This window comes from Mastigoproctus giganteus, chromosome 9 (genome assembly GCF_048544385.1).
Source record: "Mastigoproctus giganteus isolate SK-2022 chromosome 9, ASM4854438v1, whole genome shotgun sequence".
Lineage (NCBI taxonomy): Eukaryota > Metazoa > Arthropoda > Arachnida > Uropygi > Thelyphonidae > Mastigoproctus > Mastigoproctus giganteus.
The window spans coordinates 27050240-27075671 of NC_143583.1; the positions used below are offsets into that span (position 1 = coordinate 27050240).

General features: G+C 37.5%; 1 protein-coding gene across 1 annotated transcript in view; it reads left to right on the forward strand.

The window, feature by feature from the left end:
- Nucleotides 1-310: 310 nt before the first annotated feature.
- Nucleotides 311-25432, forward strand: part of LOC150080115 (PIH1 domain-containing protein 2-like) — a 34130-nt gene continuing 9008 nt past the window's right edge. The window contains exons 1-3 of the mRNA XM_090381679.1: nt 311-522; nt 16307-16445; nt 24531-25036. Of these exons, the coding sequence (XP_090237805.1) occupies nt 355-522; nt 16307-16445; nt 24531-25036 (813 nt within the window). The 5' untranslated portion in view covers nt 311-354. The remainder of the gene's footprint in view (nt 523-16306; nt 16446-24530; nt 25037-25432) is intronic.

Below are 25432 nucleotides of genomic sequence, written 5' to 3' on the forward strand. Positions count from 1 at the left end.
TTGATAATCATGAAAAGATGTCTGTAAAATTTTGTTCGTCAGTAAATTTTTTTTACATATTGTCGATAAATATTATTTTCAGGGTTTAGAAACCCTTTTACCGCAGAGTAGTAAGATATACTATATTACTATTCTATGTCCTCTCCCCTTGCTAAATTTAATCGAATAATGACTGCCAACGTCTAGATTTAATTTTAAATAAGCTTTAAACTAGCCACGTCCGAGAGAGGGCGAAGTGTTCGTCATATAGTAAGCTGTATTGACAGCGTTTTGCATTCCTGTCTGGTGTTTTTTTTATTCGGTTGTTTATAACTACCTTAGATAAAGTAATAGAGCTCGGTAGAGTAATGCATCATGGATGCAGAAAAGATGAAACTAGCGCAACAGATATGGAATTCTTTAGATGACATTGCAGAAAATAATCCGTCCGAGTATAAAGCTTTTATCGAAAAGCAACTAAAGGAGGGGAACGAGATCTTTACTCCGATTCTCCCCAAATTCGCATTCCGGACGCGGTTTGATGTAAGCAACATTAAACTATATTTCAGTTAGAGTAGTGTTTCCCATTTGCTTTAGGTGATTGATTACTTTTGAATAAATAAAACTGCAGCCGTTTTGTGACCTCAATAATCATAGCAAGCCCAGCGTTTGTTTCTATAAAAAATACTTCGTTTTTAAAATTTTAACTGGTACGTTACGCGATAATCCTACGTGACACTAAAGTGCAGGATTATCTAAATAGGAAACACGGGATCAGCATATAGTTTCTAAATGCTAGGCTGATCTTTAGAGTAGGGTCACGCCTCTAGTCTTAGGGTGTTTATTCTCCCCTTCCTGCTGTTTTAAAATTAGGAAAACGAGTTCCCGATTTATCCCGGTATCAATCGCTGCCCTTTTCCTCTTCTCGCCGCTATTTTGGAAGGGGTACTCTGTTCTAAAATTTTACCGTTGTTCTTCATATTAAAAAAAAAAAAAAAGTAAAAAAGCTTCACAAGCAAAGACACAAATATGAGGTAAATGCGTTCAAAACATTTTGCTACTGGGGTTCGATTCCCGCCTCGGGCTTGGATCAAAGTACTGCAAAACCCCTTGGGAGGTGCATTATGGCCACAGAAGCCTATGCGCCAACAACTACAAAAAAAAAAAAAAAAAAAAAAAAAAAAGCTACTGGGGTATTAAAAAAAAAGTGGTTTTCAGTTATGTTTTTCCATATAAAGTCCTTGCACATCATGGCATGTGTGCCATTTTTTCCTGCATTTTTTTCTAATATAGTTTAAATAAAATTCTGAAGCTTGCTTCTCCAAGTAGTCATTAAAAGTTGACAACACCATCTGAAAATGTTTTTTTTTTTTTTTTTTTTTCATGAAGGTTAGATATAAAATTTCTGAAGAAATGATAGTGATTATGGGGCTAAATCTTTTCTCTGTGACAGTATAGTAGTTTTGCCACTTAATAAATAATAAATTTTCTGCTTATACTCCGGGACGACCAAACGGTCAGAGGAGTTCACAAGATATAATACAAGAAACAGCACCGTATTCAGTAGTCACGGGCTTGAACCCCGGTCACTCAAGGCACGTGTACTTATGTACCCGCGCGCCTGACCACTAGGCTACGGCAGCCTTTCACTTGTCACTCATTTGAAGAGGTTTGGATTCAAGTCCTGTTGATGATGAGGAATTTTTAAAGGCTTGTTACATGGAAGCTGTAGTTAGCCAATCTCAGACAGAGGGAGGTAGATTTCCCCTCACTAGTTATTCTGGGATTTCCAGCCCACACAACATGCAGATTGACTTGAGTGCACACTTGTGCAAACATAACACACAATGTGGGCTAAGACACTGATGTGCCTAAACACAACAAGAGACTAACATAAGACTGCAGAGTGAATGGTTTAGCTATTCATAATCATATTCTTTAATGTGCATGAACTATAAATGTTTCTAAATTGTTGTGAATGGGCAAAATACCTTTTTATTAGTTAAGTCTAGATTTGACATAATTTCACGATGCAAATATTAATTTAGCATAGCAAGGAGTGCTCATTGTGGTATCTTTTAGTAAACAATCATAATAATATTCTTTCACCATCCCAAAAGACCATGTCTGTAATTTTACCTGCTGATGATTCACTACAGGAATTTTTAAGAGGAATCTTTGATTAGATTTGTGGCTCAAGGTACCAGTTATGAATTTGAGTTTTATTGTTACCAGTAACAATGCTAGAAATAATCCGGATTGATGTTGAAAACAGACAGAAGTTCAGTGGATGACCCAGTTCAGTGTTGCTTGTATAGTTGTTTTATGGGACCCATCTTTCAACCGCTTTAGACAGATATGGAAACTTGTGGATGATTTTTTTTAATACTACCAGTGAACATATGTGTGCACCTCTGTCATTTTTCGATGAAGTGCCTCAACAATATGATATCAATGCACTTAATAGCAAAATTTGTTTACTTACTGCTATGTGTTATAGACCAAAGTTTTGACTCACTTGTATAATTCTAGTTGGTAGATGACTCTCACTAACTGTTGGAATACCACCACTTTGCTTATTGTAGGCTTGTGACCTATGTTTAGTCTCCAGAGCTAAATTCTGGTGAACCCTTACCCATCTCTTCCATCATGCAGTATGACTGATGTCTTTTGAGGTTATGATGGACATTATGGTGAGATCCAAACTTCCTTACATTTCTAGGGTATAGCTCTAAAACAGTGTTCACAGGCTGGTTGCTAGTTAGTACACCAGACCGAACCTATTTGTAACTCTCTAGGAGGCTTCCGGATCAGCTAGTGTATAATCTTGCTACCTCTATTCTGCCAGATAGTGAATGGAGGGAGTCAGAGTAGTGTATTCAGGGAGCATTGTCAAGGATCTGGGTATATTCTTAACATGTGTACGTCCTATCCAAAAATTTCATTACTTCATACAGCATGTATGAAGTAATGAAATGTCCCCAGAACTTTTTCTTACTATTGAATACATCATGAATTACCAAAGTAATAGAACAAGCTTATCTGCAAAAAGATCTAAACCTCCCAAACACTTCCTAGTTCATTTCAAAATATACGTGGTCTCAGTTCTAATCTTAGTGATGTCCATTTCCACTTGCAGTCTGCCAAACCCCATGTACTTTTTCTGACAGAATCTCAGTTATCGTTTGATTCAACTACTAATCTTAGTTGCCCAAATTATTTCTGTATGATTCCTTTCACTTCAGAGGTGGTACTTGTGCATATATCGATTCCGATATTCAATGTCAGAGGCATGGTAATTTGGAATCTCCTCTTTTCAATCTTCTCTGGCTTAAAATCTTTTTACCTTATTTTGGCGGCGTCTCCGTAGCCAGGTGGGCAGGAGCAGCAGTGCATAGCACATGCTTCTTGATTAGACTAGGGCTCGAGCCCGTGACCACCAAATACGGAGGATGCTAAAAGGTCGGAATGACCACCACATATCCCTGGTGCAATATGGCCTTAGTTGCTAATGCTCCTAAAAACCAAACAACAACAACAACCTTATTCTGTCAAATCCATCTGTTGGTTTCTACCATGCTCCCAATTCCACTAATCACTGGGAGCTCTTTGACTTCCTCTCTTTGCAACTGTACTTTCTTCAATCCAACTTTCCTAACAGTGAGGTAATTTTCATTGGCAATTTTAATGTACACAACTTAGGCTGGCTTCCATTCTCTAGTCACACAGACCCAGCTGGTTGAGATGCTGAAGCTTTCGCAGTTACTAATGACCTTGCAAGGATTGTTCATTTACCTACCAAAATACTGGACAATCCTAACCATACAGCCAACACAATTGATCTTTTTCTCATAAACCAACCTAAGTACATTGTCAAATTGAGTGGTCCTTTAGTCACCTTAGATCACAACTTGGTGATTGTCTCTTCTCCAAAGAAGCCTTTATCTCACAGCTAGTCCCAACCTAGTGTTGTTTGGCATTACAAGAATGCAAAATGGGTGACCTGCGAGATTTCTTTTCCTTGGTTGGATTACTGTTTCAAAACTTCTGATGTCAACATTTGCTCAGATCTTGTCAGTGAAGTTATTCTTGTAGGAATGGAACCTTTTATTCCACACTTCACTTTAAAACCTTGTCCTTTATCTAAACCTTGGTTTTCCAATAAATGTGCTAAGGCTGTTCAAGAGAAGAATGTTGCATATCCTAATTGACTTGTTTCCAATTCTTCAGTTTCATTTTCTGCCTACACCAATGCTTCCAACAATTGTAAAGCAGTTATTAATCAGTCCAAACTAGATTTTGAACAGACAAAGAATAGAAAACTTGCTGGTCAGAAGGATTTTGACGAAACTTGGATGCCAAGAAAGCTGCCGTTCCTGATGGTATTTCTTCACTTGTTCTCAAAACCTGGCCTCCTGAACTTACTCCTTTTCTTTGCTCCCTTTTTTCACTTTTTTATTTTTTATATTTCATATTTTATATGCCAACGAGAAATCTTTGGCAAGGGATGCAAAGAAAAACAGCAAAGAGTTCTTTACTTATGTAAACTAGAAGGAAGGGGATGAATCAGATTGGTCCACTTGATATCGATGGTTCAACTGTTGATGCTCCTGCTCAGATAGCTAACGAACTAAATGAATATTTTGCATCGACATTCACACATGAGGAGTTATTCAGGAAGAGGAATGTCAGAGGTGAACTAAACTCTGGCAGTGAGCTGGATGATTTTGTAATAACTGAGAGGAAAGTGGACGAGAAATTGTTGAGGATAAACATAAAAAGGCACCCAGGGTGAATGGGATCTATCCAGTTATATAAAAGGAGGCAGCAAAGAAAGTAAGCAAACCCTTAGCCATAATTATGAGAGCTTCCTTGGGCTCAGGGGAGGTACCCATAGACTGGAGATGTGCAAATGTGACCCTAATTCACAAAGGAGGATCAAAGTCTGACACAAGTAATTATAGACCTGTGAGTTTAACTTCTGTTCCAGAAAAATTAATGGAGGCACTGGTTAAAGAAGCACTGCAGGATCATCTATACAAGACTTCAGTTATAGCTCAGACACAGCATGGTTTTGTTAAGGAAAGGTCTTGCCTGACCAATTTGAGTGGATACTATGATGCAGTCACAAAAGAACTGGATGCAGGGAATAACTTTGATATTATATATTTGGATCTTAGAAAGGCTTTTGATACTGTTGCACATGGAAGACTGCTGCACAAATTAGAGCAGTGTAGCACTGGACGCAAATTGCTGCTATGGATAAAGGGATGGTTGAGTGGGAGAAGACAGAGAGTGGAAATCAATGGACACTGCTCTTCGTGGACTAATGTTATTAGTGGAGTCCCTCAGGGTTCAGTGTTGGATCCATTATTGTTTTCTGTATTTATAAATGATATTGATGATGGTATATCAAGCTTAATGTCCAAGTTTGCAGATGATACAAAGGTTGGCAGGGTTGTTAAGGACATTACTGACGCTATGCTGCTGCAACAGGATCTGGAAAGGTTGAGCTGATGGGCTGAGAGGTGGCAAATGAAGTTTAACATTGACAAATGTAAAATACCACAAATGGGAAACAGTAACCCCAGAGCAACGTATCAACTCTGTGGTACTACACTAACAGTGGTAGAGAATGAAAACAACCTGGGGGTAATTGTGCAGGCAGATATGAAGTTCTCTGAGTAGTGCAGATGGGCTGCAAGAGTAGCTCATGGTGTCTTGTCAATGATATACAGGAATTTTTCTAGCAGGGATAAAGAGGTGATTATTCCCTTGTATAAGGCAATGGTCGGGCTGCACCTTGAGTACTGTATACAGGTCTGGAGGCCTCATTTCAAGAAGGATGTAGAGCTGCTGGAACGAGTACAGAGAAGGGCAACGAGGTTAGTGAACGGAACGAAGGGGTGCGCTTACGAAGAAAGGCTTAAGTTTTGCAAATTACAGTGTCTGGAGACACGGTACCGGCGAGGTGATCTGATAGAGGTGTATAAAGCCTTGAATGGTTTGTGCATGCCCAATGCTGATGGGATTCTTCCTCTTGCTCAGAACAATCACCGGAGATGGCATAAATTCAAATTGAAGAAAGACAGTTGTAGGATAGATGTGCGGAAATTTGCCTTTAGCCAGCAGGTAGTTGGTTGGTGGAACAGACTTCCAACCCTTGTTGTGGAAGTTGATAGCCTAAATAAATTTAAGGCTCAGCTGGACAGGTATTTTGAACAAACGGAGGGGTGAAATGGGAGGTTTTTTTTTTTTTTTTGGCTGATGCTGCATAAGCTTGCTTTCTTGCATCATATGCCTCTAATAATGCTAATGACTCTCTCTCAGGGTAACATGGGAAATTTTTTTTTTTTTTGGCTGGTGCAGCATAAGCCTCAGGCTTCCTTGCACCATATGGCTAATAATAATTATTATTAAGGTGACACTGTACTAGTTCATAATATAAACAAGTTTTTATAATATATATATATATATTTTTTTTTTCTCTCGTAAAAAACAGTTATTTTCACAGTGAGTTACTTTTATTCCCAGGTTGGGAATAATCTGCTGTGTGTGCAAGGGGTTCAGGATATTGTATACTATTACAGTACGTGTTATATAGATCAATTTAGTTGGCACCTCCGTAGCCAAGTTGGCAGGAGCAGCAGTGCGTAGCACACGCTTCTTGATTAGACTGGAGTTCGAGCCTGTGACCACCAAATATGAAGGATGTGGAAAGTTCACGGAATGACCACCACATATCCCTGGAGCAATTTGGCCTTAGTTGCTAATGCTCCTAAAAACCAAAATGACAACAATAATTTAGTTCACCCTCCTCAGAAAAAGGTTGCTATAATGAACATAGCAGTAAAATAAAAGCTATTTCTCATTAAGAACACTTGTTACCATTTCTTTGTAGTAACATGTTTACTAAGATAATTACAGTTTACTGAGATTATTCTTTCAGAGCTGTAATAATAAGTATAATAACAATGGTATTTTTCTAAAATTTTAACTAGTTGTATAGAATAAGTACACACTGGCTGAGTAGTGCCACTGGTAGTAATGTCATTTCATCAGTGATACCATTTCTTGTATTTTTATCCCATACTATAAGTACAAAAGATCCATGAAAGTCTGTAAACAAAATATGAGAGTTGTGTTTTCCTGATATACAGTTGTTTGTAAATGTGTATAGTAAAAATCTGCTTTTTTGTCCTTACAGTATAGTGATTATGATCATACTCTTCCACACTGTCTGGTTAAGGCCTGGGCTTGATTCCAACAAATTTTTTTTTTTTTTTTCTTTCCTTCCACACTATGACCACATTTCACAGGTGAATTTATAATACTTTCAGTCTACTGTTTTTTAATATATTTGTATGTATACTTTTCCTAGCCATATAGTTTTAAAGGCTTACCAGTATTTCCTAGCATCTATTCCAAAACCACAATTCAGGGTAGTGGTGAACAAAAAAGACCCTCTAAAAACTGCAATTAGCCATTTTTTTTTTTTTTTTTTTTTTTTTTTTGATTTGGTAGTTGTTGGCGCATCGGCTTCTGTGGCCATATTGCACCTCCCAAGGTTTTTGCAGTACTTTGATCCAAGCCCGAGGCGGGAATCGAACCCGCGACCTTTGGGTTGCCGGGCAGGTACTTTACCCACTCGGCTAGCCCGGTCGGCCAATTAGCCATGAAGTTCTCTGAGCAGTGCAGACAAGCTGCTGGAACAGTTCATCAGGTTTTGTCAGTGATATACAAGAATTTTGCCAGAAGGGATAAGAATGCAATAGTTAGGCTCAATCTTAAGTACTGCATACAGGTCTGGAAGCCTCCTATTAGGAAGGATGTGGATATGTTGGAACAGGTGCAGGGAAGATCAACAAGATCAGTGAGGGGAACAGTAAGATACACATTCATTTCTGCAAATTGCAGTGTCTGGAATTTAGTTACCTATAAGATTTGATTGAAGTGTTTAAGGCTTTAATGTAATGAATAGTCTAAGTGCAGATGACATCCTTTACTCTTGCTGAGAAATTGCACAAGGGGGCATAAATTTAAAATGAGGAAGAATGGTTGCAGGATAGATGTGCAAAAATTTATTTTCAACCAGTGGGTAATTGATTGTTGGAACAAACTTCTGTATGATCTGGCATTGTGGAAATGAGTAGTGTGAATACATTTAGCATTAGAAGAGGCACATGATGCAAGAAAGTAAGCTTACACAGCACCAGCCAAAAACAAAAAACTTCCAATTTCACTGATCCATTCATTCTAAATGTTTGTCTAGTTCTACCTTGAATTTATTTAAACTATCAACTTAGCATTAGCATTAGTAGAGGCATATGATGCAAGAAAGCAAGCTTATTCAACATCAGCCAAAAAAAAAAAAAACCCTCTCCCATTTCACCTCTCCGTTCGTTCGAAATACCTGTCCAGTTGAGCTTTAAATTTGTTTAGGCTATCAACTTCAACAACAAGTGATGGAAGTCGGTTCCACCAACCAACCACCCGCTGGCCAAAGGCAAATTTCCGCACATCTATCCGACATCCGTCCTTCCTCAATTTGAATTTATGCCCTCTGAGGTGATTATTCTGAGAAAGATGAAGAATCCCATTGGCATTGAGCATGCTCAAACCATTCAAAGCCTTATACACCTCGCCGGTGCCTAGTCTCCAGACTCTGTAATTTGCAAAACTTAAGCCTTTCTTCGTAAGAGCAACCCTTTGTTCCATTTACTAATCTTGTTGCCCTTCTCTGTACCCGTTCCAGCAGCTCTACATCCTTCTTGAAATGAGGCCTCCAGACCTGTATACAGTACTCAAGATGTGGCCTAACCATTGCCTTATACAAGGGAATAATCACCTCCTTATCCCTGCTAGAAAAATTCCTGTATATCATTGACAAGACACCATGAGCTACTCTTGCAGCTCGTCTGCACTGCTCAGAGAACTTCATATCTGCCTGCACAATTACCCCCAGGTCCTTTTCATTCTCCACCACTGTCAGTGTAGTACCGCAGAGTTGATACATTGCTCTGGAGTTACTGTTACCCATATGTAGTACTTTACATTTGTCAATGTTAAACTTCATTTGCCACCTCTCAGCCCATCTGTTCAACCTTTCCAGATCCTGTTGCAGCAGCATAGCGTCAGTAGTGTCCTTAACGACCCTGCCAACCTTTGTATCATCTGCAAACTTAGACATTAAACTTGATATCCCATCATCAATATCATTCATAAACACTGAAAACAACAATGGACCCAACACTGAACCTTGAGGAACTCCACTAATAACATTAGTCCACGTTGTGCAGTGTCCATTGATTACCACTCTCTGTCTTCTGCCACTCAACCATCCCCTTATCCATAGCAGCAATTTGCCTCCAATGCCACACTGCTCCAATTTGTGCAGCAGTCTTCCATGTGCAACAGTATCAAAAGCCTTTCTAAGATCCAAATATATAATATCAAAGTTATTCCCTGCATCCAGTTCTTTTGTGACTACATCATAGTATCCAATCAAATTGTTCAGGCAAGACCTGCCCTTAACAAAACCATGCTGCGTCTGAGCTATAAGTGAATTCTTGTCTAGATGATCCTGCAGTGCTTCTTTAACCAGTGCCTCCATTAACTTACCTGGAACAGAAGTTAAACTAACAGGTCTATAATTACTTGTGTCAGCCTTTGATCCTCCTTTGTGAATTGGGGTTACATTTGCACATCTCCAGTCTATGGGTACCTCCCCTGAGTCCAAAGAAGCTCTCATAATTATGGCTAGGGGTTTGCTTACCTCCTTTGCTGCCTCCTTTAATATAACTGGATAGATCCCATCCACCCCAGGTGCCTTTTTTATGTTTATCCTCAACAAACTCTCCTCCACTTTCCTCTCAGTTATTACAAAATCATCCAGCTCACTGCCAATGTTTATTTTACCTACATCATTCTCCTTCCTGAATAACTCCTCATGTGTGAATGTAGATGCAAAATACTCGTTTAGATTGTTAGCCACCTGAGCAGGATCCTCAACTGTTGAACCATCAATATCCAGTGGACCAATCTGATTCATCCCTTTCCTTCTCGAATTTAAATATGTAAAGAACTCTTTTCTGTTTTTCTTTGCATCCTTTGCCAAGGATTTTTCGTAGTCTGCCTTTGCCTGCCTTTGTCTGCCTTTTTTTGATATAAGTTGGTCTGACTTGGTTACAGACCAACTTATATCTATCATAGGCTTCCATGTCACCCATTAATTTGTATGTATCCCATGCATTTTTCTTCTCTGCCACATGTCTCATTAGTCCATCTGACAACCATTTAGGCCTAAACCTTGAACAATATTTCTTAGTTGGTATGTAAAGCCTGGTAGCCACCAAGATTAGTTCCTTGAATGCTTCCCATTTTGAGTTTGCTGTTGGTAACATCATCAGTTGGTCCCACTGTATAGAATTTAAATACTGTCTCAGACCATCATAGTCGCCTTTACGAAAACAAAAACCCTTCCCTTTACCTCTGATGGTAGTTACCTCCTTGAGTAAATCCCACTTCAACACACTGTGATCACTGCCACCTAGTGGTTCATTTATCTGCAGGTTCTTAATGCATGAAGAATCACTACTGATAATCAGATCAAGAATATTGCTCCCTCTTGTTGCCTCACGAACATGCTGATGTAGAAAACAATCATCCAATAAATCCACAAAAGCCTTGCTAGTGTGCGAGTGACCAACCCACAAATTCCAGTCAATATCTGGGAAATTAAAATCCCCCATTATAAGACTCTCTGATTTACTGGCCCACTCTATTTCCCTGTACAATATATTATTATACTCATCAGAGTCATTAGGTCTATAGCACACTCCTACTCTCAATTTTGATTTCCCTATGCTTATGTCACACCAAACTGACTCGACACTGCCCTGTCCATCGATGTCAACTGGCTTCACTTCCTTTGACTTTATGTGTTTCTTAATTAATAGCATAACCCCTCCTCCCCTCCTGTCCTGTCTATCCTTTCTATATACATTGTATTCCCCAAATTCCAGTTCCGCATTACTTATATCTGTGTGACACAACGTCTCTGATATCCCAACAATATCTGCCTTTGATGTTTTGAGCAATACCTCAAATTCATCAAATTTATTTACCAAACTCCTAGCATTGGTGTACACGCAGGTATACATGCACCTGTTTCTATTCTTAGCTACCCTAACACAACCCATGTGTTTACTTGTAACGCAATGACTACCAGCAGTCTCTGAAATATCCTGCATCTTGTTTTTCAGACTTCTGCTCATTTGAATAGAAGCAGTGCAAGAATCACTTCCACCTCTGCCAGTGGCTACTGTTAATCTATTAGTCCTTGTATCCCCCCCAACTAGCAGTTTTCCGACCCACCTAACACTGCCTCGACAGCATCAGCAAAAATTCTTGCACCCTTTCTATTTAAGTGTATCCCATCCCTGTAGAAGCAATCTCTCCTGTTAACACAACAACAGATGGAAGTTTGTTCCAGCAATCAACTACCCACTGGCTAAAGGCCAAGTTCTGCACATCTATTCTACAACTGTCTTTCTTCAGTTTGAATCTATGCCCCCTCAGGTTTGTAATCTGAGCAAGAGGAAGAATCCCATCAGCATTAAGCCTGCTCAACCCATTATACATCTCAATCAGCTCGTCTCGCAGGTGCCGTCTCCAGAAGCTGCAATTTCCAGAACTTAAGCCTTTCTTCATAAGAGCATACCTTTATTCCCTTCACCAGTCTTTTTGCCCTTCACTGTACTCATTCTAGCAACTCTACATCCTTCCTAAAATGAGGCTTCCAGACCTGTACGCAGTACTCAAGGTGTGGCCTGACCATTGCCTTATACAAGGGGATAATCACCTCTTTATCCCTGTTTGCAAAATTCCTGTATATCATTGACAAGACCCCATGTCTTCTGATCAGTGCAGACAGGCTGCACTGATCAGAAAACTTCATATCAGACTGCACAATTACCCCAAGGTCTCTTTCATTCTGCACTACCCTGAGTATAACACCACATAGTTGGTACATTTCTCTGGGGTTATTGCTACCTATATGCACTACTTTGCATTTGTCAATGTTAAACTTCAGTTGCCACTTCTCAGCCCATCTACCCAACTTTTCCAGATCCTGTTGCAGCAGCATACTGTCATTATTGTTATTAACAGTCCTGCCAACCTTTGTATCATCTGCAAACCTAGACATTAAGCTTGATATGCCTTCATCAATATCATTGATAAATATACAAAACAACAATGGGTCCAACACCGACCCCTGAGGGACACCACTAATAACATTACTCCACATAGAGCAGTACCCATTGACCACCACTCTCTATCTTCTCCAACTCAACCATCCTTTTATCCATTGTAGCAACTTGCCCTTAATGCCATACTGCTCCAATTTGTACAGTAGTCTTCCATGTGCAACAGTATCAAAAGCTTTCCTGAAATTCAAATATATGATATCAAAATTATTTTTTGCATCCAGTTCCTTTGTGACCACATCATACTATCCAATCAAATTGGTCAGACAAGACTTCCCCTTGACAAACCCATGCAATGTCTGAATTATTGCTGCAATCTTGTCTAAATGATCTTGCAATGCTTCTTTAACCAGTGACTCCATTAGTTTCTCTGGAACAGAAGTCAAACTAACAGGTCTGTAATTACTTGTCACCCTTTGATCCCCTTTGTAAATTGGAGATACATTTGCACATCTCCAGTCCGTGGGGACTTCCTCCGAGTTCAAGGATGCTCTCATAATTATGGTTAAGGGTTTGCTTACTTAGTTATATTAAAGGAGGCAACCTTTTCTGCCTCCTTTATTATAACTGGATAGATCCCATCCATCCCAGGTGCCTTTCTTATGTTTAACTTCAACAATTTCTCCTCCACTTTGCTCTCAGTTATTACAAAATCATTTAACTCCCTGTTAAATTTTGATAAACATCTGGCCCTCCCCTTGAATACCTCCTCATGTGGGAATGTAGATACAAAATACTCATTTAGTTCAGCAGCTGTCTGAGAAAGATCATCTACAGTCAAAACATTGATATCAAGTGGACCAATGTGATCCATCCTCTTCCTTTTAGAGTTTATATATGTAAAGAAGTCTTTGCTGTTTTTCTTTGCATCCTTGCCAAAGATTTTTCATTTTCTGCCTTCGCTTGCCTAACCTCCTTTGTGACTTGATTACAGACTAGCTTGTATCTACCATGGGCTCCTGTGTTGCCTGACAATTTGTGCATCCCATGCATATTTCTTCTCTTCTATGAGTCTCATTAGTTCATCTGACATCCATTTGGGCCTGAACCTAGAGCAGTATTTCTTAGTTGGAACAAAAAGCCTAGTAGTTTCCAAGATTACTTCCTTGAATGCTTCCCATTTAGAATTTGCTGTTGGTAACATCATCAGTTGGTCCCACTGTATAGAACCTAAAAAATCTGAGACCACTGTAGCCACTTTTACGAAAGCAAAAACCCTTCCCTTTACCCCTGATGGTAGTGACATCTTTAAGTAAATCCCACATCGGCACACTGTGATCACTGCCACCTAGTGGCTCCTTTATCTGTAGATTCTTAATGCATGAAGAATCAGTAATGATAATCAGATTAAGAGTATTACTCCCTCTGGTTGCCTCTTGAACATGCTGCTGTAGAAAACAATTATCCAATAAATCCACAAAAGCCTTGCTAATGTGCGAGTGACCAAACCACAAGTTCCAGTCTATATCTGGAAAGTTAAAACCCCCCATTATAAGACACTCTGATTTACTGGCCCACTATTTCTTTGTATAATTGTTCATTGTACTCAGAGTCATTAGGCCTATAACAAATTCCTACCCTCGTTTTTGCTTTCCAAGTGCTTATGTCACCCCAAACTGACTCAGCATTGCACTGTCCATCTATGTCAATTGGGTGCATTTCCTTAGATTTTGTGTGTTTCTTAACTAACAACATAAACCCTTCTCCCTTCCTATCCTGTCTATCCTTTCTGTACACATTGTACTCCCCAAATTCCAATTCTGCATCCCTTATATCCCAACAATATCCACCTTGGATGTCTTAACTAGCACTTCAAATTCATCAAATTTGTTTATTGTACATCTAGCATTGGTGTACATGCAAGTATACATGCACCTGTTCTTACTCTTAGTTACTCTAACACAGCCCATGTATTTATTTGTTTCATGACCCCTAGCAACTGGCTTTCTGGGCTGCTGCTCATTCCAATTGAAGCAGTGCAAGAATCATTTCCATCTCTGCCTGTGGCTACTTTTAGGCTATTGGTTTGCGAATCCCCCCAAGCTAGCAGCTTTCCGACCCACCTAACATTGCCTCGATAGCATCAGCAAATATTCTTTCACCCTTTCTATTTAAGTGTATCCCATCCCTGCAGAAGCAGTCTCTCCTGTTAACAAGCACAGACCACACTGAGAAAAATTCTACCCCATGAGCCCTGCACATTCTCTCCAGGGCTGAATTGATTGATAAAAAAGAACTGAACAAATTTATGAAAGGGATGGATAGCTAATGTGGGAAGTGGGATTTTTTTTTTTGCTGATGCTGTATATGCTTATTTCCTTGCATTTGTTTGCTACTAATAAAACTTGGTGTTAAAATAAGTGTGGGAGGATTAAATATGGACGGCTCTAGGATGAGATGTATAATTCTGATTGTATCTGATTGATCAGATGAATTGCATAGTCCTGATAAACTGTCAAAATTATTAGAGTTGATTGACTAATCTGATTTTTTCCATTTAAATTCTTTTAATCCAGTACCAATTTAAAGAGGGATCTTGAATTATTAATATAGAAATCAAGGAAAAACTTTACTTTAAAATGAAACAGAGTTACAAGTGGATGAATAGATTGATTTTAGTAACAGGATCTTAATAGTCACCATGTTGCATCTGGCCCAGTAATTTTGAAACCACTTTATCATAACTTTCTTTCAATGAAAAAAAAAAAAAAAAGTTAGGTATACATGGCGATATAATTATGAAATATGATATATATAATCAACTTAAACATTTTATTGCTTTGATGAAGTTTCGAGAACTAATTGAACAGCCAGTGTTTGCCTTGTATATTTAGTTATAGCAAGTTGCTTAGGTAATAATTAGAATATTTATTGAGTGAACAATGGTATCTAATAGTGGGCAGTTAACTTTATAGCATTTTTTGAAATTTAAAAAGGAAAAAAAAAAAAATCAGTAGCATATTTTCCAAAACTAGTTCTTTCGTCCTGATTTTTTCTTAGTCATGACCAGATCAGTTGCTTTCAAAAGCATATTTGTGAATTCCAGGGATTGTTTGTCCAGGCTGTGGTTGCTATAGGGTCCAGATTGCTCATTTTATACTGGTTCTGCAGATCTGCTGCTGCTGCTGTAGATTCTGCAAAAGTTTGCCGTCTTTATATTATATCTGTTGATGTCCATGGGGGATTGCCGGCTTGTTTGCAATTGTGTATTTAGGCTAAAGGTAATAGCTCGGTGATCTGCTTTAAAACTTCATCAAAGCAATTAAAAGTTCATTTTGCCTATTTGTATTATTGACTTATATATATCCTTAAATATTATGTCATTGAATAGGGTTTCAAAGTAAAAAAAAAAAAATTCCACTGTGTTCCCTTTAATAAATAAACCTATTTTGTATATTTCCACAAGACTACCTTCTTTATATTTCCTATGATCATGTCATATAATACATGAGTAGATGAAGTTGGATTAATGTGTCTGTATTTAAAGGTGAAGAGAGAAACTGCCCGAAAATTTGTCCTACAACCCAAGTACTAATTTAGGATTTGGGAACAGGATTGTGAAGTTAATGTTAATTAAATCAAAATATACAGAATAGAATGTCTTGTTTGTTTCTCATGAGGACAACTGATACAGAAGCCATTTATAATTTCTGTGTAAGGGGTTAGAAGCAGTTGTTTGCACGTAATTGGTGACTATAATGCATTGTAAAAATAGTTCAGAAATGTGCTTTTAGGTTCTGAAAACAGAAAATGTATCTTACATGAAGATATAGCTTAGGTATGTAGATAAACTTAAAAGACTGAGGATTAAGACTAGATTTCTTATCCTGTTTGGTTCATAGGTGTTCAACAGCAAATGTGATATGATATTGAAAATATACGAGAGCAGCTGTACTCTTAATTATGCTTACATTAAAAGGTGAAGTAATGATACTGATTAAATTTTAAAAATTTCAACTGTGTTTAAAATTTAATTTAATTTAAAATAGTAAGAGAAATGCACATTTCTCTTACTATAAAAATAAAATGGTAATGTTTAATTAGTTTCTACATTTTAGGATGAGCATATTGTCAGTCTTCATAAAGATTTTCCAATATATATTAATGTGTTTGAGTGGGGATATGTTCCACCTCCAAAAGAAGATCAAGACAGAATTCCAGTCATTGGGACTAAGCTGATGAAGTTTAAAAGTTCGGGTAAGTATATACTAATTTAATTTAATATTGAATTTGAAATCTTCCTAATGAAAAAAAAAAAAATTAAATGAGAAAATTTTAAACTACATTTTCCTTAAGTTGAGGCCTATATTGTTGTACAGCATCTGGCATCTCTCATATTGTGAAGTTATACTTCATAACTGGGTTGTCACTATTGCAACACCCAGGGTGCCTGCCTACCTACCTACCCACCCACCTACCGATGAGAGGCAAAACAGCCTTGAAACGGCCATCTGGATGGTGGTATCCATTGAGAATAAGTAAGTCTTCTTTACTGGCAATATCAGGCAACTTGTAAAGGTATTCACAATGAGATATGATAAAAATGATGCCATTTTACCATTTTCGGTAATTCACTACATACAAAATGATGCTAATGCACTACCCTGTTACTTCTAGTGAATTTCCCATACGTTGAGGCTTTAGCCTTAAATGTATTCGGTTTTAAAAAATATATAAATCCTTTTTGAAATGAAAACAAATGTGAAGTATAATCAAAATGTTTGGGGACTGCCCTGAAAGTGAGGCGTCGTAACTCATTACGATGCCTCACTTTGTTACACGTTTACTGCTTCATCTAGACATAGTAATGCATAAATTTTCCATTCATCTGCAGTTAGTCTGAATTAATTCACATAGAATAGGTATTATTTCATATGTTTCACTGCATTTTAAAGTGTGACTTTACTAAGCAGTGAATTTTCAGCAAATTTTGTTTCAAATTAAAAAAAAGTACAACAGAAACTCACAATGTTAAAAACAGCTTTTGGAGGAGGTGCTATTTGTCATACAATGCCTTTTCAGTGGGTCACAAAGTTTAAAGAGGGTTGCTTGTCCACTGACAGTCCTCACTCTGGCCAGCATTCAACTTCAAAAACTAATGATTTGGTTGCTTGTGATGTGATCACAAATGAACAACATTTAACAATCCACAAAATTGCTAGTGAAATTACTATTTCTTATAGTATAGAAGGGTGGCATGCCATTTCCAATGAGAATAGGACCTGTACTTAGTGGAAACAGCAGAATCATATATAATTCAGCGGACATTACTTGTAGGCTGAATAGGTACTTTGTATCAATTTTCACATTAGAAAGTTCCTTTCCAGATGTGGGATATTGTGATATATCCCACCTTTAGATAATGAGTTCAAAGATGAATAAGGCCCCAGATACAGATGATATTTACCATCTTATTGAAGGAGGCTCCAAAGCAATGGACTAACCTTTCAGGTTAATTACGAGGTTGTTGGATTTGGGGGGGAAATCCCCTTGGATTAGAGAAGAGTAATTGTCTTACTAGTTTACAAAGGGAGAGTTAAGGATCAAATGAATAACTATAGACCAGGTCATGGAATCTGTGGTCAAAAATGCATTACAAGAACACCTTGAAAAGTATAATATCCTAAATGGATCACGACATGAATTTGTTAAGGGGAAAATTTTGGGGTTTTTTTTTTATTTATTTTTTTAACGAAAACCCCAAACATGAAAGGTATTAGAACCTATAGTACCATGCATGGGCTGAAAGTTGAGAAGATGAAAGAAGATGCTTGTTGACATTAGACTTGAATTGCTGTAGATTGTAATTTTCAGGAAATACACGTGAAGGAAGGTTATTGCAGAAAACTGAAGTTAAATGGAGAAATGAGGAAGAAGAAAAGTTGGGTCTGTAAGTATGAAGTTGGACAGTAAAAAGATGTTGACTGGTTGTGGCACATGTTCAAACTGCTTTGGAAGAGAGATGTGGAACAGTGCCCATGGAAGAAGTATCTATAGAAAAGGTATGCAGCAGAAACAGAATAAGACAGAGTGGAGAGACTGTTAGAGATGAGTCATTAGCCTAGCTGTCCTTATTTGAATGGAATCTAGAAGCCTGAGAGAGGTTTTGGGGTCACCGCCCCACATATAGAGGTGCCTCCATAGCCAGGTGGGCAGGAGCAGCAGTGCATAGCACACGTTTCTTGATCATACCGGGGTTCGAGCCCATGACCACCAAATACGGAGGATGCAGAAAGGTCAGGGAATGACCACCACATATCCCCAGAGCAATATGGCCTTAGTTGTTAATGCTCCTAAAAACCAAATAACATTTACCCCCCCTTAAAATCTGACAATCTGTTGGTGACATCATTAATAGTTGCTCCCGGCAGACATACCCTGGTTCTACTCCACTTATCCTTATAAAAAAAAATATTCCCCGTTTTCCTGACAATGGAGTCTCCTAATAAAACAATGTCTTTTTTAACCAGAGTAGTTTGCACTTGGTTTTTCTGTTTTGAGGCCCGAATCGGGTGTGCATCACTTGGTAGATTGCTGGAGTCTTGAGTCCCGGACGAGCTCCCAGATGCGTTATTCTCCAGGGCAAGCACCCGTTTTTTCAGGTATTAAAATTGTTCCATCAATGCACCAAATTGTATTTTAAGATCGGTGGACTCCTTACATCGATCACAAAGAAAAGAATCCCCAGGTGAGCTATGATTAGTAACCAAGTCGACCTTGGAAAACATTCAACAGGTTCCGCAATGGATTAAATCATGACTCGCCCATAAATTGCCATCGGCTCTTTCCGTGTGAGTCACGATACCCTGTGACGTGTTTAAGGCAGATCTCATAACTACCATTATAAAATTAGCTAAATATCAATGAAAATTAACTTTAAAAAATTATATCTATAATATTATTAAAATCAAACTTTTACAGGAAAACCTATAACAAAATAATCCAACAATATCTAAATAAATCAAATATTTAAAAGCACTAATCAACAGTAATCCAATCCACTTAACTGAGGAGCCCTGACGAAGTGCGTCCGCTCACCTCGAATGGCGGCCTTCAGTGAGAAGGGAGGGTGTTTTTTTTTTTTTTTTTTTTGGGCTGATGCTATATATAGCATCAGACAAAAAAAAAAATGCTTGCTTTCCAAAAAAAAAAAAAACAGCTTGCTTTCTTGCATCATGTGCCCTTGCTAATGATTTTCTGATTCCTTTGCATCTAGGGAAAAGGAGTTATGGTTCCATTATACAAGTCAGTAGTGAGACCACATTTTCTGTTTTCATGTTTTCTACATTTGGGGAAAGGCTTAAGCTTCTTGAAAGAGACCAAACTCATCTAGTACAGATAGCAAAGAGGCATCTTTATGAGGAGAGATTACAAAGGTGGAGTTAGTTTGGAAACAAGGTGTCTCACAGAAGATCTAATTAAGGTGTATGACACATTGGAGGAGGAGGGGGGCACAAACTGAATGACTGAAATTTTCAACTTAAAATGGGATGCAAACACCAGGCAGCATAAACTGTGAGGGGGAGTAACTAAGCTAAGCATCAGGAAGTTCACATTTGATGTGCATTGTCATCCACTGGAATAAACTGCCTTCATAGGTGGTTTATGCTTAGTCTTATAAAGTTTAAAGGCAACTGGGTAAATACTTAAGTATTTTCTGGGAGTGGGAAGATTATGATAAAAGGGATATAGGTTATATAGATAAAAGTGGGGGGTTTTGCTGATTCAGAGAAAGCTTAGCCTTCTCTGCATCTTATAACCATTATATATAAAGTGTATTCCTCACCTGCTCTTTAGGGGGAGGGAATACATTACCAGAACTAATTTCTGCAGATATTTTTGTTCTGTTATTTCAAAGCATCCCAAAAATTCTCATCTAATACCAATAACATTATTTTTATCATTTCTTTTAGTTAATGAGTTAATTATTGGAATACATTATTCAAAGGTCAGCTGGATCAAGTGGGGAGGAAAACACAGATTATTAATTTTTATAAATTTTTTATTTAGTGTATATTTATTTTTTGTCTGGTGCATGCTGTGCAGCTTGTGGTTTTCTTGCTCTATATGGCTGATGCTAATAATCAAACTGAGGTCCCAACTCTGACTCTTCAAAGGGTCCAAGAATTTTTTTTTTTTTTTTATAAAATGCTTTAGATTTTGAATTATCATTGGAAAGACTCCATATGTCTTTTCCATTTGCTCAGAGACCAATTCCTGTAAATGTGTTCAATCATTTGCTGTTTCTTTGTTAAGAAAGTGAATTTCTGAATGTAGTTCTGGACAGAAAGTTTCAGTTATTATTGAGAATAATTATGTGGGGTCATAAAAAACATTTGGTTGATGAAGATGAACCTTGTCATCTTTGGACCCAAGTTTCCAATGATTATCAGAATACCAGGGCCAGTCCTTAGGGAGGTGCATTAGGCACAACACACCCTGACCCTTGATTGAAAAGAATCCAAATTGAAATAAAAGGGGGAGCTCCTAGAGTCCCAACCTTCTTCTTGCACCCCATCCCTCAAATTCTAGGACTGGCCCTGTAAGGAACTGCAGTAATTCATCACTGAAAAATTGCAGCAAATTAAAAACTGTACTTTTGTATAAAAAAAAAAATCTAAACAACTAGGGAAGCAAAATTGTGTAATGGCAGGAATTGTAAATTGTGTGAATTGTGCAGGAGAATGTGTGCGCACCACACTTTTTTTTTTTTCTAAATCCATCTGGAAAAAAAAAAAACAAAAAAAAGTACCAGCAAAAAAAAAAAATCCTCTCTTCTCATAGGTACTGATTGAATAGGACTTTGATTTTCCGTGAACTGTCAGTTTCAACTGCCCATGGCAAATTATTCCAATGGGCGAAGGTAAAGAAAGCCTGCACGAGAAACGTCGGATAACTTACGCGGAAAATTAGTTTGCCGATATGGCACTCTAGCGCTGCTCACTCGGTAAACAGACGGTAGGTGTTAACGGTCTGGAGCAAAGTCGAGAACGATATACTGATTGACAGGTAGGCGTGGCAAACGACGTGCTGATTGGTGCGCGAACACAACACACGATGCCGACCGGGCTAGCCGAGTGGGTAAAGTACCTGCCCGGCAACCCAAAGGTCGCGGGTTCGATTCCCGCCTCGGGCTTGGATCAAAGTACTGCAAAAACCTTGGGAGGTGCAATATGGCCACAGAAGCCGATGCGCCAACAACTACCAAATCAAAAAAAAAAAAAAAAAAAAAAAAACAACACACGATAACATCGGTTTAGTATCACTGTAGCAGCACTAATGGTAACTTGTCCTAATCGTACATGCCCTAACATTTACTGTAACGGTGAAAAAAGATCAGGTTACCTCGACTTGAATCCCATGGGAGCTTGAACCCCTCCCGAAGTGGAGGGGGTAACCTAACCTTTTTTCTTTAGAATCAGTCATATTTAGAAATACATTCATAAAAAAATAAATTTTTTTATGACCGTATTTTTATTTTCTTGTTCAATAATATGCCCTAATGGTGAAAATAGGTCAGGTTACCTCCACTTGAATCCCATGGGAGCTTGAACCTCTCCCGAAATGGAGGGGGTAACCTAACCTTTTTTCTTTAGAATCATGAGTGGACTAGCACATAAATTGTTTATTAATAAAATATTAATTTTTTTATTAATGTACTTTTATTTTCAAAGACACTCATGCGGATACACACGTATCATAACGTCAATCAGCACCTTAATAGCTATTCAGTATACTGTATATATAAAGAATCTTTCTTTCTTTTTCTATTATTTCCCAACCTAACGTTTAAGTTTAGGTCGCGAAATACAAGGAAACCTTCTCTTTTATTTCCTAACCTACCATTTAAGCTCAGGTTATGAAATACAACGAAAAACAAAGAAACCTTTTCCTTTTTTCGTAACCAAACCTAAATCAATAATACAGTAAAAGCACTCAACTCCAAAAATCTGCTTTTAATATGAGAAAAAAAAAAAAAAAAACACAATGAAGAACATAAAATGAACGGAACGAAACTTTCTCAGAAAAAAAATTCATGAGTACAAATCATACAGTTGGACCTGAATAGCTATTCGCAATTTGAGTAACAATATTGTGAAAAGTATCTTCATGATTTTTCCCATAAATTTGACGACACATATATTCATTAATGTGACCCATCAACATATGTTTACAGCTGCCATTTACTCCTTTAGTTACACTTTTTAGTTTCTTCCACTGGGCTTCGATATTATTCGTATGTGCTCCTGTATGTGGATCTACAAAATGTTCCTTGTGTTTCACCGTTAAATGTTTGTACTTCTTTTTTTCTAAGGCCGTAATACGGCTATATGCACGCCATTCATCTGTTATGATGGTAGTATTTTTCTTCACTACTTTTCTAATAATGCGCAAAAGAGTTTTTGCTTTCCGATTTTTTATCAATTTCATGAAGACGAATTTAGATTCTCTTTCGAACACACCAAACACCCATTTCTTCTTAGCAGTTAAATTTCGTCCTCTGTGATGTTTTGGTTTTACCAGTACAGTTTCGTCTGCTTCTACAATTTTCCCCGATCCACCCAACTTAATGGGTTTTTTTATTAACTGCAATCCGCAAATATCTCTTAGTTTCTTATAAAACTTAATTGCTGTCACTTTCGAAATTTCCAGATGGAATGCTGTCTTAGTTACTGGCGTGCACGTTGACCAAAAGTATATAATGTACATTATCTTTTTCAATGAAACTTTTGTATTTTCCATAAAACTATGTTTCAATAAAGAAACTCGTGAAGAACATTTTTTGCAAAACCACAACTTTCCACATGACTCTGTTCGTGATTCAATTAGTTTAAAATAATCATTGCACTTAAAACAGTACAATTTCGGTCTTATCAATTTAGTTTTCATCAAAAAATCAAGCAACGTTTCATTTTCCTTACAAATTTCTTCCATCTTTAAAAGATTCATCGCTACTATTACCTGTTCACCGTTTATTACAAAACTATTATGCACCGTTCTTTACTGGTAAATACACATCATAATGCCAACCAATGACTACACAGTAGCTTGTCGTCTGTCGCACCCACCACCAATCATTTCATTGTTTGCCACGCCTACCTGTCAATCAGTATATCGTTCTCGACTTTGCTCCAGTCCGATAACACCTACCGTCTGTTTACCGAGTGAGCAGCGCTAGAGTGCCGTATCGGCAAACTAATTTACCGCGTAAGTTATCCGACGTTTGTCGTCGTTCTCGTGCAGGCTTTCTTTACCCAAGCCTTCCAATGATTAACTTGTTAGCTCTTTCCTCTTAGTGCCCCCTGATTCTAGCATCATTCAATACTGTAAAATTTCCTTTTCATTCATTTTACTATCTCCTCTCAAAGTCTTAAACCTTAATTACATTCCCTCTAAGGTACTCAGTTACCAAGCTCTGTAACCCACATATTCAAAATTTTTCCTCTTATGGATGCCTTTTTGTTGACTACATCTGGCACAAGGAATTGTAACCTCCCCCCTGTTTCTTCAACTGTTTGATAAATCCTTGATAGGACGCTGGACCCTTCTTGTCTCCTACCTGTACTGCACAGCTTCATGTCTGTAAAGTGCAGATAAGTGTATCATACACACCAAATCCCTTTCTCCCTTTTGCATTTTGTAGAAAAAACCTTTGCATTTTGTAGAATTACAAAATGCAAAGTTTTATACTTGGAAAGTAAACCCAAAATAATAAAACAGTTGCTACTTATATGACCATTCATGATGCTTAACCAAGTGATACTGCAAGATCACATAACCCCACTTTTAATCGTAGTCTATTCTGGAACATGACCACTGATTTACAACCCCTTGCCTCCTGCTCTGTAGCCATCCTGTAATTCATCTAAGGACCTTACCTATGATCCCAATGTATTTTGGTAATTAAAAACTAATAATATAATTTTTTTACCCCTTATCAGAGTTCAATGTGGTATTTACATTCCATTGTGGTCCCAAAGGGCCAGTCGAGTTTCGAAATTTATCATAACTGCTTTACTTCAGCTGATAAACAAGCATAGCATTTAACAATGGATCATACAAGCCTGAGCTTGCAATAAGTGTATGTCACCCCAGGACCATTGTATCTGAAATTACTTTTTATAATCTATTTTCCTGTAGTAACCATTACATATTTCAATGTCGATGATATGTCATAAACAAGACATTACTTTATTTATTTTTAGCTGAAAAACTGGATAACTTTTCTGAATTAATGTTTATAATTTACTGAATTTTCATTATTATATTTTTCACTTCCAGATAAGAAAATTGAAGATGCCTATGTAACTGCAATAGCTTTCAATCCTAAGTTTTTGGCATCAATGGAAAAAACTAAATATATGAATGAAATCATCAAATTTATTTCTAGTTTCATTGAAGAAGAAAACAGTATTAAAATTTCTAACACTATTAAAAAGATAAAGAACTTTAAAGGAGATATAGAGCTTCAGAAGGTAGCTCTTCTAAATCAGATGGTTCAGAATTCTAGCATACCATCCAATAATCAAATACAGATTACAAAAAGTATGAATTCAGTTTCTGATTTAATGCATAATTTAAGTTGCTCAGAAACAGATAATGAAGTAGTGGTTCCATCAGTAACAACCACTAGCAAAAAAATGCCATTTAATAGATCCATGATTCAAGAAATCCATTCTACTGAAAATCCACATTATGAAATTAAACATTCAAGAAAACTTGGCTGTACCTTTGTAAAGGTGGCTTTACCTGAAGAAGCTGAAGCATGCAAACTAATAGTATCTCAGGTATGTATATTTAAATGAATAATATTAGTGCAATGTGGTCTATTTGTAGTGACCAATTTTATAGAAGGCAACCCAGCTAGTAGCAAACTATAAGGTGGAAAAAAAGTGCCATTATTTTCTTTTGAGATTGGTTTATATTAATTTAGACAATTACATAATTGAAACAGAGCTGAAATTATTTTCTTGATTGATATAGCTTCTATTCATCATCTGAAGTAACAAAAATATCCCTTGTTGCTGTTTGGCCATTAATGCCCCATTGTTATATAAAGGCATCACTAATGATTGTCCATCTTGTTAGAGTACATATACTTAGCTTTCTCCCTCTGTCTTGTTTTCTGCTGGCTACTGGTGTCCATTCTGAAACAAGCTTACGTCATTCTTCACTGTCAATAT